Consider the following 27,216-nt stretch of genomic DNA (forward strand, 5'->3'; position numbering starts at 1 on the left):
ACATGTTATTGAAGTAGAAAGATGTTGATTTTACCTTTGCTGTGTATTCAAGTAGACTGTGTCTGTGCATTTTAGAAACTTTGTTAATACTTCACTGATCACTGTAATGTTATTGAGAAAATAATTGAAATTTTTCCTTCAGTCTTGCAACTGCGTTAGAAACATGAATTAACTTCTGTGATATCCTGTTGGACAATTTACCTCTTCCTCTAATCATAAGTCTCCTAATAGTTCTCTTATTCTTTCTTAAAAAGGGAAACAGACAGTATGGAAGATGATACAGACTTGGAAGATGATGAATTTCATGAAAGGTCCAAGAAAATCTCAAAAGATCTCAATGTTTCCAAGAGGACAGGATCATCCAAGAAATTCTCTGATCTCGATGTTTCAAAAAGGCCAGTTGAGGATGACAATGAAAGTGCAACAATACCTGTGCCCCCCACATCAGATACTGTTTGTGTTCAATCCTCTCACTCTTTGGAAGGAAAACAGAAATGGGATAAAAGACATGCATGTAATTTGCCTGCTGAGAGTGATGATGAAAGTGTTGTGATACCTATGTCCTCCACATCAGATGCTCTACATGTTCAAACCACTCATTCTTTTGAAGGAAAACAGAAATGGAATAAAAGACATGCATGCAAATACTGTAAAAATCTCTATCCAAAGATAGCAAGGCACCTTGAAACAGTGCATAGTGATGAAGAAGATGTTGCAAGAGCTCTTGCCTTACCAAAACATTCAGGAGAAAGGAAAGATGCATGGGCACAGATTCGAAATGAAGGAAACTGGGAGCACAAAGTTCTCAAATCAGGGAAAGGAACTCTTATTCCTAAATACAGAGAAAAAGAAGATGGTAAGCCTATCTCAAACTATATCCCATGCACAGGTTGTAAAGCATCATTTTCTAAGAAATCTTTGCATGAACATGGGAAATTTGCAAAGCAAATTCCTCCAACAAACGAGGCCAAGGAGTAAAAGAGGGAAAGATGCTGTTGTCTCTGCCAAAGAATGTAGGTGAAAGTTTTTACAAGAGGGTCATACTGTCCATGGTTAATGATGAGGTGTCCTCTGTTGTTACCAGTGACTCATTGATAATGAATTTTGGAAGGTGGCTATTTGACAACAAAGACATTCAAGAGCACACGCCTAATCATATAAGTGGCAGAATGAGAGAGTTAGGCAGACTTGTCATGGAAACCAGAAAACTTCCTTCACCCATCTTCAGTTTGGAAGATTGTCTGAATCCTCTCAATTTTTATACCATTGTTTCTTGTGTGAAATCTCTAGCAGGATTTAATGAAGATACCCATTTCTACACCACACCCTCATTAACTTTAAAGGTAGGATACAGCCTTCAATGTTGTGATAAAATTCTGGAGTCTAATGGTATTACAGAAAAAAATCAGAGTAAGAAAGAAAATGGTGAAAATGTTCTTAAGCTGTACTCCTCCAATTGGAATGATTTGATTTCTTCGCGTGCCAGGCAGACACAAGAAGAAAAGAAGTACAATGCACCGAAAATGCTGCCTCTGAGTCCAGATGTTTACATGTTGACTAGATTCTTGAAATCAAAGATGAGGACCATGATGCAGCACCTCGTAGATGATATTTCCATCTATTTTGAGCTGTTAAAATTAACTCTTTGCCTGGTTACACTATTTAATAGGAAACATGGTGGAGATGTCCAAAGAATTACCGTAGCAACCTATAAACATGCGCTGAAGATGCAGAACAGCTTGCTATTTGACAATGAGGTCAGGTCAAGTCTTTCTACACTTGAAAGAGCACTTAGTTCATCAGTGACTCACATTGAAATAAAATTAAAGCAAGAGAGAAAGGTTGCAATAATTTTAACAAAGGATATGCTTTCAAGTATCAACCTTCTGTTAGAGAAGAGGGAGGAGGCAAGTGTTGTTGGAAAATATGTATTTTCCTGGAGATCACTTTCCACAAGGACATACAGAGCAAGAGATGTATTGCGAGAAATGTGTTTGAAGGTCAATCTCAAGTATGCAGACCTGATCACGTATACAAATTTGCAAAAACACATTGCCACTATGGCCCAGGTACATGAACTGAGCGAAAATGGACAGGACCAGCTAGCCAAGTTTTTGGGTCTTGATATACGCATACACAGAGAAGTATACAGACAGCCTCTGGACTTGGTCCAAAAAACAAAAATTACCAAGATGTTACTTAGAGTAAATGAAGGGCTAGATTAGGAGAAAATTACTTTCAATGAGTAAGGTAAGTCACCGATATATTACTTTACATCAAATAAATTGTCTTAATCTTTCCATTGGTAACTTATTACTGGTATACCCTTACAAGGTTTTGGGGGGTAGGGTTATATAGGAATTATTCTGTCTGTCTTTCCCTCTGTCCGTGTTCAGTTAATTTCTCTTAAAGTATAAGAGGCAGGGCTTTCATTTTACATACACTTATCCATCTTGACTCAAGCTACAGATTAAGATAGTGACTGTTCACCAACTGATCTTGACCTTGAACTTTGACCTTTGAAATTTTTTGGTGAAGAATTTCCCGTAAGCTACTTTCTGTTATAGTATAAAAGGCAGAGCTTTCATAATCACTTATCCATCATGACATGAGTTACAATTTTATACCATGACCTTTGACCAAAATGACCTTTACGTTGAAATTTGATAGGATTTTGAAAATTTGGTTCAGAAGGTCTGTAAGCTGCTTTCTCTTAAAGTATAACAGGTAAAATTTTAACATAACATACACTTATCCATCATGACATGGGCTACAATTTTATACCATGAATTTTGACCAATTCAAATGACCTTAACCTTGAACTTCAACAAGATTTTGAAAATTGGTTAAGACATTCTGTAAGCTACTTTCTCTTAAAGTATGAGAGGTAGGGCTTTCATATTATATAAATTTAACCATCATGACAGGAGCTACAATTTTTATACCATGACTTTTGACCTTGAACTTTGACTGGATTTTGAAAAGTTGGTAAAGAAGTTCTGTAAGCTATTTTCTCTAAAGCAAAAAGGATAAGGCTTTCATACTACAAACATATAGCTGCCAGCAGAGGGTATTAGTATTTACGCCTTATTCTTGTCAAACTTAGAAACAGTGGCCATGACTAGTAGATAACCTTATTGATTTCTAGTTCAAAAGGTCAAAGGCAAAGGTCATTTGACCAAGGTTAAACATCAAGGTTAACCACTACCTTACCAGGTCTGCTTTGTGACAAGTATGCTAAAATCAAAAGGCAATGTATGTAATTGTATTATTAAATTGAAAGAAATTCAAACAAAGCTTAAATTGAGCTTTTGTGGTAGTTTCATACATTGTCCAGTTTCACTGAACATGCTTAAACTTAATATAAGGAGCAAATGCTTGAGTTTCTAAATTCTATATCATTCAAATTTCAACTGTGTGTCCATTGGATCAACAAATATGATGATTTGCTGACACATATTTGAGTTCTACATGCTTACTTCTGGTATTTCATTGAAACTTGGTGGGGGCAAATAGTCAAAGTCCTTAGCAAAATTGTATCAGTGGCTGTAATTGATTAACAATAAGAAAAGCTACCCTGACCATTGATTTGGCAAAACATTTTTAACAATATCAGTTTGCATACGGGTTTTCTGGTGTTTTCTGGTGTGAAGTCCCCTGAATTACAGTGTATGTCTTCAGTTCTGATACAGTAATGTGTAAAGTCCCCATTTCCTTCATTTCATTGTAGTGTATGTCCCCAGTTCAGATTACAGAATAAGTAATGTGTGAAGTCCCCATTTCAGAACTTCATTTCAAGTTATGTCCCCAGTTCTGATTACAGAATAAGTAGTGTGTGAAATCCCCATTTCCAGAACTTCATTTCAGTGTATGTCCCCAGTTCTGATTACAGAACAAGTAATGTTAAGTGCCCATTTCAGTGCAACAGTTAAGTCCATGTATTTCAGTGAAAAATAATAAACAGAAAGCAAGCCTTGAAGGTTCTCAACTCAAAACCTAGTTTTGTTTTTTCACCAAATTTTTTCATCGACATACAAATTTTACCGTAGCCTCAGGGTGTGACATGACCTAGACACAAGGTCATTTGGTCCAGGTTACAATGGACTGGTGTTTAAAAAAACCTTGTTTGGGCCATAACTCAGATACCCCTGCATGAAACTGGATCCTACTTCATTATATGTTGTTGCCCATGAACAAAGGTCAGAGGTCAAAGTCACAATGTCATGTAACAGGAAAAATGGTTTTGTAGCATATCTTGTGCTGGTCTACACAGGGTATTTATTGGCTCATCAAGGTCAGGTGAGCAATATAGGCTCACTTGGGCCTCTTCTTTCAGTGGACAAACCTTTAATTTATAGAAAGTTGTTTAATCTATCATTTCTCTTTGTTAAACAGAGGAGATCGAGATTGAAAATGACCAGGATAGGGGAGATGATGATAATGACAGTATTTCTGAAGATGACAGTGCTACTGAACAGTCTGATGCACATCCTGTTGAAGGTTATTTTTTCATGCTTTTCGTTCTTTTTTTTTTTTTTTAGGTCATGAGTTTCCTGCATATTCCATAGCTGGTATATTCAAGTTACACCATTGCTTGAGCCTTTTGCTATGATCATGTTACATTTTTATGAAGCTTTAATATTTAATGAAATATCTTATTAATCTTAAGGTCACAAGTTCAAGGTCAGTGGAACTTTGTCAAACCTTATACACAAATATAATTGATGACTCAAACTGGTGTCATTACTTTGATCAAATGTGACATAGCCTAAATGAAGATAACCATGATGATCCAGTAGGTTTAGGTTTCGTTAGGCTGTTTCTAGTAATATTGTAATGATAAAGAGTTATGTCTGCATTAAAACATAAAAAGTGTTTTGACTGTATTGCAGTTCCAAAGGCCATATCTTTGCGAAAGAAAACATCAGAAAAGCATATAAAGAAAGACGGAGTGAGTCCAAACCTGTTGTTAATCGCAGGCCATGGTCAGAGCAGGAGAAAGAGGCCATAAACAGAGAATTTGGACACTTCATTCAGATGCTAAAGGTGCCAGGAAAGGGAGATATAGACCTAGTTCTCAAAAAAGAAAAGTGTTTGTCAAAGCGAACATGGAGGAATGTTAAGGACGCTGTGCACAACATCATCATGAAAAAGAAAAAGTGTTGATAAGGCTATTATATCTCCCCTTCTCCAGAAGGGAGACATATTGTTTTTGTACGAGTTTCTTCTTCTTCTTCTTGTTCTTCTTCTTCCAATAATTTCGTGTCCGAAGCATAACTCTTTTCATAATTGAGATAGGATGATGATATTTGATATACATGTTCATGACTGAAAGACGGTGTGTCGCATACAAAAATTAGGGGCCAGGCCCCTTTTGTGACAGAGTTATTGCCCTTTGTAAAAAAAAAACTTGTCCGTAGCATAACTTTCTTCATAATTGAGATAGGATGATGATATTTACTATACATGTTTATGACTTACAGAGGGTGTGTCAGGTGCAAAAATTAGGGGCCATGGCCCTTTTATAACAGAGTTATTGCCCTTTGTAAAAAAAACTTGTTCGGAGCATCAATCTCTTCGTAATTGAGATAGCATGATGATATTTACTATACATGTTAATGACTTACAGATGGTGGAACTGGAGCCCAAGGCCTGGAGGAAGCCATGAGAGCCTTACTCGTTTACCTGCAGTGTTAGATGCAACTGTATCCTGCTACACAGGTGACTGCTCCAAGTGCAAGCAGCATTCCGTGCTGTGCTCTGGTGGTGACAGCGACAACTGGTGGGTGCGATCAATGTTCCTGAGTTCAAACCAGATCCATCAACTTCAAATGACATCGGAAGATGAGATGTTGGTGTCGGAGCTTCTGAAAATGAAACTCAGCACTGATGTTATTCGATCTATGAGACTCAGCACATCCACACAGAAAAATGAGGGTTGTCACAGAAGCCTGAATGTGTCTTTACCAAAACATCAGAATTTTGGAAGAAATGCTGAGGGGAGGTTAGACAATGCCATTCTGACCCTAAACAACACTGCAGGGAAAGCCATTCAAAAGAAGGTGGAACACTTTGGTGGTACTCTGAGTAGGGAGGTCAAACATAAACTTGATCAACTCAGCTCAGAGGAAATATATCAACGCCACCACCAATACAAACCTGCTGTCAAGAAAAGAAGTATGTTGTTGTTAGCAGAACAGCACAAGCAGCATGCGAAAAGGTCCAGGTCCGCTCGGAAGTCTGACTACAGGAGAGGTCAGCTAGATCCCAACATCCATCCATGTAGGGGAGACAACCGACCTCAGGACCACCTGTATTGAGAAGAAGAGGTGACAACAAATTTATTAGAGACATGTCAACAATCAGAAAAAAAAACACAAAATAATGTAACAACAACAGCAACAACAACAACAAAATATATGACTACCTAATGAGGGAACCTCCACGTGGTGGTAGTCGGACAATGTTGTATACATCAGTGTACAATAGCTAATACCCTCAAATCAATAAAAACTTAATTACATTTTCAAATTCAACATGCAGTCACTGAACCCTAAATGACCATAACACACATTTGAATTTAAACAGTACTGCCTGTTATTATTTATAAAATGAGGTTCTGAACTTATGTGCTCTACATTCACACATAAACTATTATGACAGAGATGGGAACAGTCCAGATCACTTGACAATTCTAAATTTTCAGAAAAACAAATAAAAGCAAGTCTGTGTGCATGTTTCTTTTTCCATTTTAAATCACTGGGGTCCTTAAATGACAGAATTCCATATTTCCCTGTCCTTGTTACAGGTCCAATCCAAATCCTACACAAGCCATTATCTGGGCTAACCACAAAATTTTCTAAGATCTTGTACTTGTATAATTTGAAAAAAATCCTCCATCTTAACTTTTAAAAATCTGGCGTAGGAATACACAAGAACACAAATATGCTAATTTGATGTTATTTATAGATGTCCTGATCACTCCAGAAAATAAAGTTTAAAAATTTTCTAAAAAATTAATTTAATTAAAATTTTAATTATAATCGAAGTGATGAATTAAAAATTATTTCACTACCTAATCAGTCATGAAATATAGAACAACCATGCCAATTTGTATGAGAATCAGTCAAAAAATGTGGGTATGAGAAATAAAAACATGGATTTTTAGGCATGTCATTAAAGGACACTTTTTTTTTTTTAATTTAAAAAAAATATTTTCATCAACTGTGAGCTATTTCAAACATTTCGGCGTAAACAGAATCAGCGTAGGTCAAATAAAACAGGAGTTATGAAGAATTGAAAAACCCCTCTCAGACTGAGATTTTAACTCAGCTTTACATACACTTTGCTGTACATATCACAGACACCAAGCGTCAGGAAAAATGAAACAGATTTTGCAATTATTAAGATATTTCAGTTCTGTAAATTGGTATATAAACTTGAATAATTCCTACATATACCTATACAAAAAAGTTTTTCAATTTCAAATTACAACTTCATTTTTTTTCGTAGAATTTTAATTTTTTTTTTAAATTACCAAATTTTGATATTAACTGAACATTTAATCTGCTTTAAAGCATTTTTCAGCTTTGATTTGGACATGAAATAATCAATAGATAACAGTGAAGACTTGCAGTAAACAATCACAGTGAATGACACCCACTGGACTAACTAACAGCCACATGTATACATACAAAGACAACCCATGCCAAAGGCAGGGGAGGGGGGGGGGGTGTTCTCTTTGGGCCTTTATGTTTACTTTTGGGGCTCTCCCTGTCTCTGAAACACCTTTGATGTTATATTATCAAACAGGCAATGATGTGTATATCACAATGACCAATCAAATGGTCAGCTTCAGTTTGATTTTTGTATTCTTAATACATCTGACTACTTCTGACTGACCACTGCCACCACACTGCTGACCACTACTGACCATTACCAATATGAAGGGAGACAGAAAGAGAAGGAACAATTATTTCAAGCCTGGAAATGTTCCAAAGAATAAGGGCCAGGTATTTAAAGTTGAAGATCCTGAGGTACCTGTCACCAGAGAAGAGAGACCAGCTCTGACCAGAAGACTGACCACCCAGGAATTTCAGCTGATCACCAAGCCCAGTCCTGACGGCCTTTCCCTGGTAACAACAGATACTGGAGACAGACCATGTCCAACACGGATACTACGGCCAGCAACTGTTACAGCTGAAGAATCCAACTCTGAGCCTGTAATAGAAGGAAACCGGATCATCGACATAGTGTTGATGGTGAAAATGTGGAACGACATCATCAGACTTCACGCCGGACAACCAAACACTACATCATGCATGGTACCGGAGTTTGAACTGGACACCGAGCGGAAAAGGGCTCTGGGATGGAGTTGTGCTGTCCGATGTAATAAATGCCAGTACAGATCTCCACTGTACAAACTATATAGAGAGGCAGACACGGATAAGCCCGGACCAAAGCCAGCCCTTGTCAACAAGTACCTGCCTTCAGCTTTGTGTGGCCAGGCTGTCAGCACCAAAGGAGCCAGGTTACTTCTCGGACACCTGAATATACCTGCAGGAGCCAAGAGTGGAATGCAGCGACAGGCAAATCAAGTGTCCAAGGACATTACTGCCCTCAACAAAAAGGACATGTCCGAGAAGACCAGACTGGTGGTGGAGGCCAACACCCTGAGAGGAGATGATTCCCCGAGCACCATCGGACTAGCTGTGGATGGGCGGTACAACAGCACATCATTTGGAAGTGCTAAGAAGCCAGGGATGAATGCCTCACAGGGGTTAAGTCTGGGTATCGAGACATCTACCCCTAAGAAGTGGATACTTGGACGTGCCCTCCACAACAAACTTTGCTGGACAGGAGCTTGGCTGAGAGGGAAAGGATATGATGTCACCTGTCCTGGTGGTCATCCTGACTGCACAGCCAACACTGACCGACACGACAGCTTGTCCGAGTATGCCATGGGAAAGGACATTGGGGATCAACTGGCTACACAAGGCGTGCTAATAAAATATGCAACCACAGATGGCGTTGGAACTGGAGCCCAAGGCCTGGAGGAAGCCATGAGAGCCTTACATCCCATGTGGAAAGTGGAGAGACTGGCTGACCCAACCCACCTTGGCAGAGCACAGTTCCGGAAATGTAACAGTGCTAAGTGGAGCGAGTCAATGTTTCCTGGTCATACCAGACTGATGAGGTCTCATGCTCAGAAGGTATTTTCTCAAGACTTGAAAGCCCGGAGCAGTCTGATTTTCAAGGAATTGATGAAAATTCACTCCAGAGACATTGAGACTATCACGACTCGTTTACCTGCAGTGTTAGATGCAACTGTATCCTGCTACACAGGTGACTGCTCCAAGTGCAAGCAGCATTCCGTGCTGTGCTCTGGTGGTGACAGCGACAACTGGTGGGTGCGATCAATGTTCCTGAGTTCAAACCAGATCCATCAACTTCAAATGACATCGGAGGATGAGATGTTGGTGTCGGAGCTTCTGAAAATGAAACTCAGCACTGATGTTATTTGATCTATGAGACTCAGCACATCCACACAGAAAAATGAGGGTTGTCACAGAAGCCTGAATGTGTCTTTACCAAAACATCAGAATTTTGGAAGAAATGCTGAGGGGAGGTTAGACAATGCCATTCTGACCCTAAACAACACTGCAGGGAAAGCCATTCAAAAGAAGGTGGAACACTTTGGTGGTACTCTGAGTAGGGAGGTCAAACATAAACTTGATCAACTCAGCTCAGAGAAAATATATCAACGCCACCACCAATACAAACCTGCTGTCAAGAAAAGAAGTATGTTGTTGTTAGCAGAACAGCACAAGCAGCATGCGAAAAGGTCCAGGTCCGCTCGGAAGTCTGACTACAGGAGAGGTCAGCTAGATCCCAACATCCATCCATGTAGGGGAGACAACCGACCTCAGGACCACCTGTATTGAGAAGAAGAGGTGACAACAAATTTATTAGAGACATGTCAACAATCAGAAAAAAAACACAAAATAATGTAACAACAACAGCAACAACAACAACAAAATATATGACTACCTAATGAGGGAACCTCCACGTGGTGGTAGTCGGACAATGTTGTATACATCAGTGTACAATAGCTAATACCCTCAAATCAATAAAAACTTAATTACATTTTCAAATTCAACATGCAGTCACTGAACCCTAAATGACCATAACACACATTTGAATTTAAACAGTACTGCCTGTTATTATTTATAAAATGAGGTTCTGAACTTATGTGCTCTACATTCACACATAAACTATTATGACAGAGATGGGAACAGTCCAGATCACTTGACAATTCTAAATTTTCAGAAAAACAAATAAAAGCAAGTCTGTGTGCATGTTTCTTTTTCCATTTTAAATCACTGGGGTCCTTAAATGACAGAATTCCATATTTCCCTGTCCTTGTTACAGGTCCAATCCAAATCCTACACAAGCCATTATCTGGGGCTAACCACAAAATTTTCTAAGATCTTGTACTTGTATAATTTGAAAAAAATCCTCCATCTTAACTTTTAAAAATCTGGCGTAGGAATACACAAGAACACAAATATGCTAATTTGATGCTATTTATAGATGTCCTGATCACTCCAGAAAATAAAGTTTAAAAAATTTTAAAAAAATATAATTTAATTAAAATTTTAATTATAATCGAAATGATGAATTAAAAATTATTTCACTACCTAATCAGTCATGAAATATAGAACAACCATGCCAATTTGTATGAGAATCGGTCAAAAAATGTGGGTATGAGAAATAAAAACATGGATTTTTAGTCATGTCATTAAAGGACACTTTTTTTTTTAAATTTAAAAAAAAATATTTTCATCAACTGTGAGCTATTTCAAACATTTCGGCGTAAACAGAATCAGCGTAGGTCAAATAAAACAGGAGTTATGAAGAATTGAAAAACCCCTCTCAGACTGAGATTTTAACTCAGCTTTACATACACTTTGCTGTACATATCACAGACACCAAGCGTCAGGAAAAATGAAACAGATTTTGCAATTATTAAGATATTTCAGTTCTGTAAATTGGTATATAAACTTGAATAATTCCTACATATACCTATACAAAAAAGTTTTTCAATTTCAAATTACAACTTCATTTTTTTTCGTAGAATTTTAATTTTTTTTTTTAAATTACCAAATTTTGATATTAACTGAACATTTAATCTGCTTTAAAGCATTTTCCAGCTTTGATTTGGACATGAAATAATCAATAGATAACAGTGAAGACTTGCAGTAAACAATCACAGTGAATGACACCCACTGGACTAACTAACAGCCACATGTATACATACAAAGACAACCCATGCCAAAGGCAGGGGAGGGGGGGTGGGGTGTTCTCTTTGGGCCTTTATGTTTACTTTTGGGGCTCTCCCTGTCTCTGAAACACCTTTGATGTTATATTATCAAACAGGCAATGATGTGTATATCACAATGACCAATCAAATGGTCAGCTTCAGTTTGATTTTTGTATTCGTAATACATCTGACTACTTCTGACTGACCACTGCTGACCACACTGCTGACCACTACTGACCATTACCAATATGAAGGGAGACAGAAAGAGAAGGAACAATTATTTCAAGCCTGGAAATGTTCCAAAGAATAAGGGCCAGGTATTTAAAGTTGAAGATCCTGAGGTACCTGTCACCAGAGAAGAGAGACCAGCTCTGACCAGAAGACTGACCACCCAGGAATTTCAGCTGATCACCAAGCCCAGTCCTGACGGCCTTTCCCTGGTAACAACAGATACTGGAGACAGACCATGTCCAACACGGAAGTATTTAATTGTGGTCTTAGTCCATAACAGCGGGGTTTTTTCCCCGCGAATTTGCACGTGCGCAGAATTTGCACGTGCGCACGAACTTCCGCCATGCTGTTGGAGAGAGATAGGACGGTGGGGACATTGGAGTTAAACTTATAAATCACAGTAAGTTAACATGCTGATTTTATATTAGCTTGATTTATTATATCTACTTTGCTATTCATGATGCAGTATTACGTCTCAATATTAGTTCTGCCATATCCTTTGTTTATGCCTTTGACTTTGTAACAACACACGTCGTGATTCGTACGGCAGTACATTTGAACATGTTTAATTTGCTCGCGTGATGTATATCGGTAAGAAATAAAGATTGCTTTAAGTAATATTCCTATATAATAAGTAGTATATACTTTTTACGTATCTGTACTGAACTAGGATTGGAAGTTGGCTGCAGAAGCAAGTTGGTAGGCCTTGTGTGTGTGGATTTGTTTACCGATAACAAAATGTCGGTCTTCAGTGTACTTTCGTTTCTATTGTCCAGGCCAACACATAACCATGTCTAGGTGTTGGAAATTCAACATCGATGATGGATTTGGTCGATTAGTGTCAACTAATAGATAATTTTCGAGTAATAATCGGTTACCCAGCCGTAAGGAAATCGTTAGGCCTATGTATCGTGTAACTTCCCGCCATTTCGTCAGCGTTAGACACGCCTGACCAGTGCTCGAACGACATAGTTTTTAACTGTTTTAATTTGGATTCTTGTCATTGACTAAAGTTATTGTTGTGTAAACCTAAGGAAGACGTCAGACCACTGACATTCTGACCAATGTTAAAACATACGTATATGTTGTTTAACTTGTCACACCGACGTAATGGCGGAAATCGAAGGCGGTCGGGCACCAGAGCTTGTATCATTTGAGTAGGAATCCATTGAAACAGGTGTTTGACAAGGGAATAAAGGTAATGGTAGAGAGCTCCATTTACGTATTTGATAAAACCAGGGACGTATATACGTTCCTGATAAAACAGGTCAGCTGCAGATGATGCAAGATTACTGACTGAAAAGTAAGCTCCAAGCTCTGCCATCTCTTACTGTAAGGTTATCTAGGCTAATTGAAAGTTGTTCTTTACCATAATATTGTGTTGGGATCAACATTTTGAACCTATTCTTAAAAAAAGAAAAAATCACATGATTAGCAAACGTATTGAAATGAAGGGAGATAACTCTAATATTGCTACTTTGACATTCTATTTATAAATCAAGTGTTGCCTTGCACAAGTTTTTTTTATTTTTGAATTTTTAGAAGGTTTCAAAGTTCAGATTGCTGTCTTGAAATTAAACAGTGCTTACGGATTTAAACAAAAACATAGTGTATTATGGATTTTATTTTTAATTTTGTTTTTCTTAATGTGTCCTTTTAACCAACATTAAATTATTATTTCTTAAGTTTCCTTCCTTTTTTAGGCTAAACGTACTCAGTACGAATAGCCTATTGCTACGGCCTTTCAGACAAAATTTACCGATCCTGGCCTTCTCATTGGCTGAAATATCGAAAAGAGTTAGATTCCTCTAACGGCAGTTTTCTGCGTAAATAATGCTGCGATCTTTCCAATTGCTTTTTTAAAAGCATCCACAATTAGTTTATTTTTTAAAATAACAATGCGATTACTATATTTTATTATTCTCAGGTATAAGAATATGCATTTTGCATGCTCTAGGGGTGGGGTCTCATTTGCATTCAAAAGTAAGAATGAATTTTTGTCGTTTGACATTGGACTGATATATATATATATATATATGCATATGTGACCCTGTCATCTCAAAATGTATCTTCAATAATTAATTTGTTGTAGTAACATTGAAATAAAGAGAAAACGCAAATGTTTAGATGGTAAGTTCAAAATCATTATATATGCATACTGCTATTTTTACACCTTTAACTCATATATATTATATATAACATATTTTCCCAGAATTCAGCATTTTAACTCATAATTTCAGACATTAGTGATGAACATGAAGTTCTTAAAATCAAAGATGGAGAATTTGTGGAAGCACATGGTAGCATTGGAGCTACATTACTTAGTTTCATCTTGTGCTTTTAATTGGATTTTTTTTTTTTTTTTTGAAATGCAACAGGCTTTTCAATAATTTGAGCAGGAATACATAATCATGTTAGAGATTTATTTAAAGTCTGATTGGGAATTCAAACTGGTACTTTCTTACCTTCTTTATAATAATTATAGATGTATGCTAATTGTGGAAGAAAGTTGTGACAATGATCTGATCGAAATGAAGAGAGGATTGAGGATTTTTTCTAGGGAAGCAGTTGAAAATGTACTGAAGTATAGTGTACCACTGGACATACAGTATGAAATCATTAGACAAGTGTGACTTACGATTTATTCCTTTTTTCAAATCAAACCAAGACAAAAAAAGTAAGTTGAAAATGTACTAAGGTATTGTATGCAGCTTGAAGTATTGTATAAACCAAATTATCAGAAAAGTGTGACTTACAGATTCTTTCCTTGTTTCAGATCAGATGAAACCACGACAAAAAAAAGTAAGAGTGACAGCTACAAAAAAGGTAAAGTTTTTAATATCTTCAAAATGTTAAAATTGTGCTTACACAATTTGTAATTTCTTATGGTGTACTTACATGGAAACTCAAATTACCTGTACAAGAATCACTCTGGAAGGAGCCATGGGGCAGCTTGCCCTTTATTTTCCAAAATGGCTCACCAAAATTCACAAGTTACTTTAATTTTCTTTGTTGTGGCCCTTAAGAATTCTGAAATCAGTTAAAAATGGCTAATGATATTTTTGGTCAAGGTTTAACTCTGCTGTATATGACCCCTATAATGGGATGACTTGATACTTAGTCTCTTTTTTTTTTCTTCAATTTAGGTGATATTGTTTTATGTGCAATGGAGATGGGAATATGGTGGCCTGGATATGTGACACATGACCAGGACACAAAAAAGAAGGTCACAGTAGCTTTTTGGAATGAAGATAGCAGGTTTGTAATTTAATACATTACAATCATTTAAGGAACAAAAAAATCAAAAATATTGAAACTTGATACACATTTATATGTTATTAAAGTAATTATGTAGACACATTTTTTGTTGCATTTTATTTACAGAGTGACAAGACCATTGTCCAGAATTACAGATTTTATAGAAAATTCTCCTCTTATAGCCTCCAGCATAAGTATATATCTTGACATTTGTGTTTCAGTTACTGTTTGAGAAGTTCAATGATTTTTAAATTCAATTGGCATGAGCTAGACAGCTCATTAGGGTTTTTCACCAACTGGTGAAAAGACCTATTGTTTTTGTTATGTTTCTTTTAATGCCCCCGGATCGAAGATCGTGGGGGCATATTGTTTTTGTCCCATGTGGGTCTGTCTGCGTGTCTGTCTGTCCTGAAACTTTAACCTTGGCCATAACTTTTTTATTACTTCATGGAATTTCTTCATATTTACACACATTGTGCCTTAAGACAAAACCTTTCCATAGAGGGCAATTTGTGTGACCTTGACCTTCAAATGACCTTGACCTTGATCAGAAAAACAGTGAAAAATTATGAAAAATCTTCCATTATTCTAAGCCATTACAGGGCTCTCACACCCCATTTTGGGACTTGGGCCTGGGGCCCTTGAAATTGGGAAAATAACGTTTTCCTTAGAATTGGGGAAACTTGGGGTCTAAATTGGGGGAAAAAGATACTATTTTGCATTGGGAATGGGGCCTATATTCGGCCCCAAATCTGGCAGATCGAGAGCCCTGCTTTATAAAGCCCATGTTCTGGGGCATAGTTTTCGTGAACACATCTTGTTCCTATTCTTATTATTCTTCTTCACAATTTTGTGGGTTCCTAATCTTTTAAATGACAAAAGGACATGTATGTAAGCTATATAGTATATTATTGATGGATATATGACAATGCCGAATTTTGAAGTTGGTCAAAATTCCAATATGGCCTCCAAGACTTCATCAGCTAAAAGCTTTAAAACATGTATCTCAAAAACCGTTGAGTTGCTGTTTTGATTTTAAAGTAGAGAATTTTTATATCTAACTCTTTTCCAATACACGTTTGTACAAAATATGTCAAATTTAAGAAAAAAATAAATTTTCAGTTGTCTTGAGAATTCGTTGTACAGGTTGGTGCAGAATGTTGCAGTCATATTGATGTCTTTAATTTTTCTGTATCACCTACCGGTTTCGTTGTACACTATTTTGAAAAATTCCTTTGATCTTTTGAAAAGGCCAGCCAATTTCATAAAACTTGTTCTAAAAGAAAACCAAAGGGTGTTCCTCAATGAAAATATGGCATTGTTTTCCCAAGATGTCCCCTCTCATTTGGTTATATTTTTAATTTCATTGAAAAAAAGAAAATGGCCACCATGACGTCATATGCAATTTTAGCTCTAACATCAATAAATAGCAGCTCTAATTGAACATTTTTGTGTAAAATATCAACTTCCGGTCCTCGGTAGGGGCCAAAAATGCAAAACTTCTATTTTTGTTAACAAACTTTTAAAAAAATTCATAAGTTCTGGAAGGCCAGGAGGCATGGTATTTCACAAATACCATCGCATGGTCAATGTCTATCAAATTTGTTAGTGTGGATGACCTTGACCCAATTTTAAGGTCAAAAAGGTAGAATATATTAAAACCTTCAAATATGTTTTATTCAATAACAGAAAGGCACAACATCTGAAACAAGTGTCCAACACATATTCAGATTGGTTTTAACCAGAAAACATGTATTATATAAAATTTATTAAAATACATATACAATCGCAATAACATATTTTGCAATACTAATACATTTTATCATATTTCAGGTAAAGCTGAAAATCAAAAGGAAGTATGAATTGCTTGAAAAATTTTATAAAGACATAACTTTGGCACTGGAGGACCCTCACTTGTCCCTTGAGATAAAGACACAGTCCTCACACCTCTGAATGACCCTCACTTGTCGGCGGATAAAGACACAGTCCTCACAGTCTTGTCTCCCTCTGAGGACCCTCACTTGTCGGTGGATAAAGACACAGTCCTCACAGTCTTGTCTCCCTTCTGAGGACCCTCACATGTTGGTGGAAAATGACACAGTCCTCACAGTCTTGTCTCCCTCTGAGGACCCTCACATATCTGTTGAGAATGACCCTCACTTGTCGGTGGATAAAGACACAGTCCTCACAGTCTTGTCTCCCTCTGAGGACCCTCACATGTTGGTGGAAAATGACACAGTCCTCACAGTCTTGTCTCCCTCTGAGGACCCTCACATGTTGGTGGAAAATGACACAGTCCTCACAGTCTTGTCTCCCTCTGAGGACCCTCACATATCTGTTGAGAATGACCCTCACTTGTCGGCGGATAAAGACACAGTCCTCACAGTCTTGTCTCCCTCTGAGGACCCATGTTGGTGGAAAATGACGCAGTCCTCACAGTCTTGTCTCCCTCTGAGGACCCTCACATGTTTGTGTATATAATGACACAGTCCTCACAGTCTTGTCTCCCTCTGAGGACCCTCACATGTTGGTGGAAAATGACACAGTCCTCACAGTCTTGTCTCAATCTGAGGACCCTCACATGTCTGTGGACCCTCAATAAAGACACAGTCCTCACAGTCTTTTCTCCCTCAGTGGACCCTCACATGTTGGTGGAAAATGACACAGTCCTCACAGTCTTGTCTCCCTCTGAGGACCCTCACATGTTGGTGGAAAATGACGCAGTCCTCACAGTCTTGTCTCCCTCTGAGGACCCTCACATATCTGTTGAGAATGACCCTCACTTGTCGGCGGATAAAGACACAGTCCTCACAGTCTTGTCTCCCTCTGAGGACCCTCACATGTTGGTGGAAAATGACACAGTCCTCACAGTCTTGTCTCCCTCTGAGGACCCTCACTTGTCGGCGGATAAAGACACAGTCCTCACAGTCTTGTCTCCCTCTGAGGACCCTCACATGTTGGTGGAAAATGACACAGTCCTCACAGTCTTGTCTCCCTCTGAGGACCCTCACATGTTGGTGGATAATGACACAGTCCTCACAGTCTTGTCTCCCTCTGAGGACCCTCACATATCTGTTGAGAATGACCCTCACTTGTCGGCGGATAAAGACACAGTCCTCACAGTCTTGTCTCCCTCTGAGGACCCTCACATGTTGGTGGAAAATGACGCAGTCCTCACAGTCTTGTCTCCCTCTGAGGACCCTCACATATCTGTTGAGAATGACCCTCACTTGTCGGCGGATAAAGACACAGTCCTCACAGTCTTGTCTCCCTCTGAGGACCCTCACATGTTGGTGGAAAATGACACAGTCCTCACAGTCTTGTCTCCCTCTGAGGACCCTCACATGTTGGTGGAAAATGACGCAGTCCTCACAGTCTTGTCTCCTCTGAGGACCCTCACATATCTGTTGAGAATGACCCTCACTTGTCGGCGGATAAAGACACAGTCCTCACAGTCTTGTCTCCCTCTGAGGACCCTCACATGTTGGTGGAAAATGACGCAGTCCTCACAGTCTTGACTCCCTCTGAGGACCCTAACATGTTGGTGGAAAATGACGCAGTCCTCACAGTCTTGTCTCCCTCTGAGGACCCTCACATATCTGTTGAGAATGACCCTCACTTGTCGGCGGATAAAGACACAGTCCTCACAGTCTTGTCTCCCTCTGAGGACCCTCACATGTTGGTGGAAAATGACACAGTCCTCACAGTCTTGTCTCCCTCTGAGGACCCTCACATGTTGGTGGAAAATGACGCAGTCCTCACAGTCTTGTCTCCCTCTGAGAATGACCCTCACTTGTCGGCGGATAAAGACACAGTCCTCACAGTCTTGTCTCCCTCTGAGGACCCTCACATGTCAGCAGATAAAAACAGAGTCCTCACAGTCATGTCTCCCTCTGAGGACCCTCACATGTTGGTGGATAAAAACACAGTCCTCACAGTCTTGTCTCCCTCTGAGGACCCTCACATGTTGGTGGAAAATGACACAGTCCTTGCAGTCTTGTCTCCCTCTGAGGACCCTCACATGTTGGTGGAAAATGACACAGTCCTCACAGTCTTGTCTCCCTCTTAGGACCCTCACATATCTGTTGAGAATGACCCTCACTTGTCGGCGGATAAAGACACAGTCCTCACAGTCTTGTCTCCCTCTGAGGACCCTCACATGTTGGTGGAAAATGACACAGTCCTTGCAGTCTTGTCTCCCTCTGAGGACCCTCACATGTCAGCGGATAAAGACAGAGTCCTCACAGTCTTGTCTCCCTCTGAGGACCCTCACATGTTGGTGGAAAATGACGCAGTCCTCACAGTCTTGTCTCCCTCTGAGGACCCTCACTTGTCGGCGGATAAAGACACAGTCCTCACAGTCTTGTCTCCCTCTGAGGACCCTCACATGTTGGTGGAAAATGACGCAGTCCTCACAGTCTTGACTCCCTCTGAGGATCCTCACATATCTGTTGAGAATGACCCTCACTTGTCGGCGGATAAAGACACAGTCCTCACAGTCTTGTCTCCCTCTGAGGACCCTCACATGTTGGTGGAAAATGACACAGTCCTCACAGTCTTGTCTCCCTCTGAGGACCCTCACATGTTGGTGGAAAATGACACAGTCCTCACAGTCTTGTCTCCCTCTGAGGACCCTCACATGTTGGTGGAAAACAGTCCTCACAGTCTTGTCTCCCTCTGAGGACCCTCACATATCTGTTGAGAATGACCCTCACTTGTCGGCGGATAAAGACACAGTCCTCACAGTCTTGTCTCCCTCTGAGGACCCTCACATGTTGGTGGAAAATGACACAGTCCTCACAGTCTTGTCTCCCTCTGAGGACCCTCACATGTTGGTGGAAAATGACACAGTCCTCACAGTCTTGTCTCCCTCTTAGGACCCTCACATATCTGTTGAGAATGACCCTCACTTGTCAGCGGATAAAGACACAGTCCTCACAGTCTTGTCTCCCTCTGAGGACCCTCACATGTTGGTGGAAAATGACGCAGTCCTCACAGTCTTGTCTCCCTCTGAGGACCCTCACATATCTGTTGAGAATGACCCTCACTTGTCGGCGGATAAAGACACAGTCCTCACAGTCTTGTCTCCCTCTGAGGACCCTCACATGTTGGTGGAAAATGACACAGTCCTCACAGTCTTGTCTCCCTCTGAGGACCCTCACATATCTGTTGAGAATGACCCTCACTTGTCGGCGGATAAAGACACAGTCCTCACAGTCTTGTCTCCCTCTGAGGACCCTCACATGTTGGTGGAAAATGACGCAGTCCTCACAGTCTTGTCTCCCTCTGAGGACACTCACATGTTGGTGGAAAATGATGAAGTCCTCACAGTCTTGTCTCCCTCTGAGGACCCTCACATGTTGGTGGAAAATGACGCAGTCCTCACAGTCTTGTCTCCCTCTGAGGACCCTCACATATCTGTTGAGAATGACCCTCACTTGTCGGCGGATAAAGACACAGTCCTCACAGTCTTGTCTCCCTCTGAGGACCCTCACATGTTGGTGGAAAATGACACAGTCCTCACAGTCTTGTCTCCCTCTGAGGACCCTCACATGTCAGTGGATAAAGACACAGTCCTCACAGTCTTGTCTCCCTCTGAGGACCCTCACATGTTGGTGGAAAATGACACAGTCCTCACAGTCTTGTCTCCCTCTGAGGACCCTCACATATCTGTTGAGAATGACCCTCACTTGTCGGCGGATAAAGACACAGTCCTCACAGTCTTGTCTCCCTCTGAGGACCCTCACATGTTGGTGGAAAATGACGCAGTCCTCACTGTCTTGTCTCCCTCTAAGGACTCTTGCATGTCCGTGGGTAAGGATGAACTTCTCACAGTCTTGTCTCCTTTTAAGCAGATACTGGATACTGACTGTCCGAAAGATGAAGACAGTGTCATTTCTGATTGCAATGATATAGACTATTGCCCTGAAAGTGATGATTACACAGATAGTGAAGAAATGTCAGATGTTTACGATGAGGGAACAGCCTTCTCAAATGGTTCATCGTGTAGTGCACCAGTTGAAGCAACCAAACTTGCCCCTATGCATTGTAGTGCTGATACAGATGAAGTTTTGGAGACTGCATCACATTTTCGACTTGAGACAACCAGAATCTTACAGTCTTTCCCTAAAGCTTGCCAGGAGACTGAACCAGATATAGAGACTCATTCGGAAGATGGAGACATTCAGGATTCAGCCACATTGAAAAATCCAGACAGTTACATATTTGACATTAACTGTCCGAATATCTACACATTGAAATTCCAAAAGAATTCAAATAATAGCTCAAAACATGGGAGGACATACGATAGAAAAAATGCCTGTTATTTCTTCCACAAGTTGATGACTAACATGCAAACACATTTGAACAGAAACGAAAAAGAAGTGATAGATATGGTGGATATGAAAAGGAAAATAGATAGTAATGATCCATCTTCCAAACAAATAAAGACACAGCTGCGTAAGAAACAGACCATTCTTTGCAATAAGGGAAACAATTTTCACAACTCCAAGGCTTTAAGTGAAAAAAAAGGTGAAATTGTTCTTTCGCGTAGAACAGAAACATCAGTATTTGATGTATCCAAGCATGGGCCATGCCCATTGTGTGAGGAGTGGATTACACTGCAAAATATTACTAAACACAATGCTGCTTGTCCGTGTGCAGATCAAAAGAACCAGAGTGCAAGTAATTCATTCAATAAGGGCCTTGCAATCATTCAGTCAAAGGTGATGACTGGGAAGCTCTCTTCACATGCATCAAAAAAACTGGAAAAAACTGTGTTCCCATCCATGACAAGAGACAACATCACATCAGTTGCACAGAATGACCGATTAATAGTGGCTCTTGGAGATATTTGGCTGGTAAAAAACATTGGTAATAAATTGAGGAGTAGAGGGTTTACAAGTTTTAGGATGAGACTTGCTGCTAGACTTTTGCTTTTACTACGAGAATCTTCCGGACTTGAAAATGCAACAATGGATGAGTTTTTGAATCCTGCATATTTTGATAGTGTTGTCCAGTGCTCCCTGAAAGCCTGTCATGAAGATGAAAATGAGGAATTGAAAAATCCCAGTACCGCATTGAAACTTGGATATGACCTTACACATTTGACGTCAGCAAAACTGGGCCTTGCCATTAAGGAAAGTAATGTAAAGGCTAAAGAGGCAGCGACAGACTTCCTTCGTTTACTCCAAATGGAATGGAGTGTCAAAGTTTCCAAAATTGTGCGTGTTACATTGGAAGAAAGGCATTTCAATAAATTGTCACCTCTGCCAATTCCTGATGATATTGTGAAACTGGCATCCTACCTTGTCACGCAACTGCAAGATTTAGATCTGGACCAAAGCACTATCAATGAGGCATTCTACAGAGAGGTAGCTGTTTTGACTGCAGTGAGACTTATGGTATATAACCGGAGGCGTCCTGGTGAATTGGAGAGTCTAAGGTACATATGTATTTATTTTAATTGATCCTAAAATTAATTACTACGATAAAAATATAGTAAATCTTATTGCAGAAATACTTATTTTCCATATTAAAGAAGACCTCCCAAATGATTGAAAAATTGAATAATTCAGGGTTTTAAATTGCCCTAAAACAAAACAGAGCTTATCCTTGAAAATCCCTGATAATGGTGAAAAAGCCTTAAATGGCCTTAAATTCACATTAAGGCCTTGAATTTGTGAAAATTGGCCTTGAATTTGATGAAATATGCATTAATTATAGTTTCTGTATGAATTCTTGCCATGTTTAGTGAGTTTTTGACCTCTAAGCTATGGATTAAAAAAGAAACAGCGGCTTTTGCCTATAGGGTTATTTCCGTATTTGCAGACAAAATGTATATGAAACTGTTAATTTTGTTGTCTCGTATAGATGTCTAAAATTTGTGAGGGCCTTAAACTATTGTAGCAATATTCCTGTATGAACCCTGTATTAACAAGTACATTGCTACCATAAAATGGATTGCATTCTTTTATTCGGTTCTATTTTGCATGTAAAAAATAGTTGCTATATTGATGCATTTTTCAGAGTTGATGCCTACTATAGAAGGTCCAAGTCGGTGGATGAGGCCGATGCAGCACTTAGGAAAGACTTGACAGAGTTTGAAAAGATGCTTTTAGAGAATCAAGAGCTTGTTGAAATCAGAGGCAAAGTAAGTTGGTTGATCATTCAGTCATACTGGAGAAGATTAACATGGTTTGCTGTTGTAACTTGCTCATATTTTTTACTAGCTTTAAACTGCCCTGGAATATCCACAACACCTTTTAAGTTCATGCATGTACCTTTTGATTGAACATAATGGCAGTAGTATACTGTGCATGACATCTCATTCTGCACATGTGTAAAAATAAAAGATAGTAACCTGTAAAAGCTAATTGACAAAAAAAAATTTATTTATCAGACTGGAAGAGGAGTCCCACTTTTGATTCCTAAAGAAACGCAGAAAACACTTGCCTTTCTTGCAGATTCTGAAAAAAGAAAAAAAGGAGGGATTAACAAAGAAAACCCTTATATCTTTGCAAATAAAGGTAAATAGATTTAATATATAAAATCATGTCATGATATCCAAGTGCTATGAAACCAAAATTTATTGTTACTGAAATCTACCTATATTTGAGCTTAACATTATTTTTCTGCACACTTAAAGATGTCAGTTTTTAATGCCACTGACACCATGTTACTTATGTGGATGTGCTGAATGCAACCTGCATATATTTAAACATTTCCTGGCAAAGAGACTAAACATTTTAAATAGGTGAATTCTTTTAATAGATTCTTTTTGGCATGGCATAAAAACTTTAAAACATGGCAGTTACAATCTGAACAAAAATAAAGAATTGTACCTGAAAAACGGATTAGTTTTGTTGTATTTGATCATTTTTCAAATTATTTTTAAGGTACTTCTGTGATCCAGGCAGGTGATGCTTTAGAAGAAGTCAAATTGAGACCAGAGGTTAAACTTGTGAGCCCTCAGAGAATATATGCAACTAATCTTCGCAAGCAGACAGCAACAATCGCATAGGTAATTATCTATTACATTATGATTAAATAAATGAGCAAGAAACCTAGCGTTGTTTTCTTTTGTTAAAGTTGTATTAAATGTCAATTTCATTTCACTCATTTTACAGTCATTAATTCTATGTATTGCAAACAAGAGGGTAATATATATCTTAATAAGGGCATCAGCAAATTCTTATAATTAATATATTGTTTTATTTTCAGGCATTAAGTTTGGATTCACAGCAACGGAAAAACGTTTGTAATCACTTGGGGCACACACAAAAGGTCCATGATGCATTTTATCGACAGACTTCTGGTCTAGTAGAAAGAATAGATATTGCCAAATTAATGCTGATGCAAGAACACAACCTTGTTGGCAAATATGCTAACAAGAAATTTTCAGAAATCCTGTTTGAAGGTATGTGAAAATATACTTGTTTGCAAAATTTACTCAAATCTACTTCACTCCATGTATGATTCACATATAGACAGCTAAATAGCTGGGGCATTAAACATTGCCCCTGTTTTGTCTGTCCTGTCAGGTCCCAATTCATTATATAATGTTCCACTGATATTGTTATATATACTTTAAATAGTTTCATGTCTGTGCAAAATAAAATTTACAATTTGAATAAGTGTAACAAAATCATCAAGCAAAGAAACATGGACTGTTGTTCTACAGTGATATTGGGTAGCTCTGGTCAAGTGATAAAGCATTAGTTTGTTAAAACTTAGATCTTGCTGAAGATTATTAAAAGGTGTTGTGAATATTGTATGCCTTGTACAATATTCCAAATATGAGGATATTTTTGCCTTTAATAGATACAGAACAATAAGTTGATAGTACTAGAATTTTATAATGGAACTTGATATTTTGTTACCTGTAGAACTTGAAGAGTCTATCCATGAGAGCAAGGGAGGAGACACCGATGCAACTGCTTCAGATTCCCATCTTGATGGTTCGTATTGCTTTTCTCGCCTCCCCACATTTTCAATTATCATAAAAAGTTAAGTGATACGAACTTAACATATATGTACTGGGGTATGCTTTCGAGATTTACATAGCAGTACTGGCATTAAATTACCATGTGTAGAAACTAGAAGGCAGAGTTGATTATATGTGTTAACAAGTTATCAGTGAAAAAGTATTTGGACCAAGCCATGTATCTGATCACCTTTGTTGTAAAATAGATTGATGAAATGGAAACTGATAATAATTTGATGGACATTATGCGTGCATTTCTGTACATTTGGTACACCGCAAAGTTAAATGGATGTCCTTGACCATACAATGGTCAAAATCATGTCAAATTTCACATTACGGCACATATTAATGAAACAGCCAAATCTGACATGGAAATTATCAGTTATGTTCTTTACATTCATAAATTGAATCTCATTTAGTCAATTGAGTGAGGTGCAATATTTGTATAATTATAGTAGGGGTCATTACAGAAGAGCTGTGTACACACTGTACACATGATATCCTCAAAACATTTTGCCAATTTCGACTGAGCCATGCCCCACTGATGCTTATTTAGAAAATCCCTAGGTGCTGACATTGGTCAATTTAATTAAATCTTGACGTGATAAACCAAATGACATCGGAAGAAGTCTTGCCAGAGGTTCCACAGGCTAACACAAATTATAAAATCTGTGACTTTTGAGTTTATTTGGAAAATTTGAATGTATTGCTTTAAGTAATCAGCTTTTATGAGTATTGTGCACTGTTGTATGACAGAAGAAACAACATTTTTAAAGTGATGCTTAATTTGAAATAAATCCATATGACGCAATACGATAAATTATTTATTCATAGTTTTTCTTCATGATTTGGATTTAATGGTTAAATTGTTGTTTCCTGCAACAAAAAATCCAATATGGAGACTTTTAAACACCCTGTGAACAGAACTGCCCCACAATTAAACCTCTCCTCTTTAGACTTTAGACCAATGAAAAAAAAAAGATGTTAAAAAGTTTGTAGCTAACTGATTTCCCCTTCTCTTCTTTTAACCAAACAGATTGGGAACTATCTGGCATGGTAGATTCCTTTAGTGAACAACCACAGAAAAAGAAGTCACAGAAAGGTAAATATTCAATAATTAATACCAGATATCCACTTGATATACAGTATCAATGCTTTATGTCAATGAAATCCGTTGACATTTATAGGAGTTCAAAAATCATGAAAGTCTGTAATTTCCTTTAAGTAATTCAAATATATATGATATCAGATTTCAACCAAACATGTGCTGCTCTTACATGATTGTGCTAGTGCCCTTTCATAATCTGTCAGCAATTTTAGGTCATCTGACCCGAAAGGTCAAGATGAACTATGTTGCATCTGCTGTGCGTAAACTTTTTACTTAAAGGTTTTCTCAATAACCGAAAGACCCAGGGATGGAGTGCTACAAATTTTACTCGTATGGATGCTCGTGACCTACTTTCAAGGTCACAGGGGTCAAATATGTAAAACCTTTAACAATCTTCTCATGGACCAAAAGGCCCAGGGTAATTATATATGGGTAGTAGGTACCGAGGCTGGAGTGCTACAAAGTTTCCTCATATCAATGACCTTTGCATACTTTAAGGTCACAGAAGTTTGGTCAGATGACAATTAAGCCCCCTTGGCCCTTGTTTAGATTATCTTGAACTCCATTGTTTTGAACTTTCTATGCTATCATGTGCAGATGTGCAATGGTTATTGTTGCTTATAATAATCTAAGGACCAACTCTGAGATCTGTTCGCTTTCATTGTGAACACTTTGTAATGGCATTTTATGTCAAGTGACCAATGAATGGTCCAGGGTGAAGGTTGTTTGATCTTTATCCATTTGGTAAGTCATCCTGCTGAGAGTTCTGTTTCACTGTCATTAAAAGTGTGTTGTCTACCAAATCAATTCCAAATTAAAACCTTAAAACATTCTTATAGCAGTTATCTTCATACATGAAAATGCTTTTGACTTTCTTTTTTTTTTTTTTAATTGCAATTGGCAGTAAGAGTGAAATGGACCGAGGTTGAAGAAAATGAGATCAAGAAATACTTCTCCTCATATTTTGATGGGACCATAAAAAAAACTTGCCCTTCGCAACAACACTGTCTTCTGGCAGTGAAGAAAAGTGCAGAAAACCAAGGAGAATTACACCGAAGAAAATGGGATACATTAAAGAAGAAGGTTTCAAACATGCTGCTAAAAAATGCCAAGTACTCTACAGGATAATGATGGACTATCAGAAATGAACTATCAGAAACTCTTAGGTCATGGATGAAATAGTAATATCTTAGGTCATGGAAAAATGTTATAATATGTTAACACTTAGGCCATGGATAAAGTATTAACACTTACCTTGGATTATGGAGAAAGGGTTATGGAGGAATGTTGAGATTTGTATCGATGTTTATA

At 38.4% G+C, this 27,216-nt stretch overlaps 2 protein-coding genes and 1 long non-coding RNA gene across 3 annotated transcripts; 2 read left to right on the forward strand and 1 right to left on the reverse strand.

Moving 5' to 3' along the window:
* The first annotated feature begins 989 nt into the window (after positions 1–989).
* LOC132563957 (uncharacterized) lies at positions 990–2,225 on the forward strand. Its single transcript, XM_060228712.1, has one exon. The coding sequence runs from the start codon at positions 990–992 to the stop codon at positions 2,223–2,225; it is 1,236 nt and encodes a 411-aa protein (XP_060084695.1).
* A 5,867-nt stretch (positions 2,226–8,092) lies between these two features.
* LOC132563956 (uncharacterized) lies at positions 8,093–11,711 on the reverse strand. Its single transcript, XR_009554814.1, has 3 exons — positions 11,669–11,711; positions 9,784–9,935; positions 8,093–8,220 (listed from the first exon to the last, which is right to left on the reverse strand). It is a non-coding gene; the product is annotated as an uncharacterized LOC132563956 (long non-coding RNA).
* A 953-nt stretch (positions 11,712–12,664) lies between these two features.
* LOC132563958 (uncharacterized) lies at positions 12,665–27,033 on the forward strand. Its single transcript, XM_060228713.1, is given in 13 exon segments — positions 12,665–12,711; positions 14,331–14,380; positions 14,701–14,812; positions 14,939–15,006; positions 16,646–16,668; positions 20,668–22,256; positions 22,841–22,964; positions 23,214–23,340; positions 23,710–23,834; positions 24,035–24,230; positions 24,700–24,771; positions 25,834–25,899; positions 26,810–27,033. Coding segments are annotated over 13 exon segments (2,823 nt in total).
* Positions 27,034–27,216: the final 183 nt, after the last annotated feature.

Source organism: Ylistrum balloti, unplaced genomic scaffold (genome assembly GCF_031769215.1).
Source record: "Ylistrum balloti isolate Yb309-2 unplaced genomic scaffold, AGI_CSIRO_Ybal_v1 Utg371938, whole genome shotgun sequence".
NCBI classification, from domain to species: domain Eukaryota; kingdom Metazoa; phylum Mollusca; class Bivalvia; order Pectinida; family Pectinidae; genus Ylistrum; species Ylistrum balloti.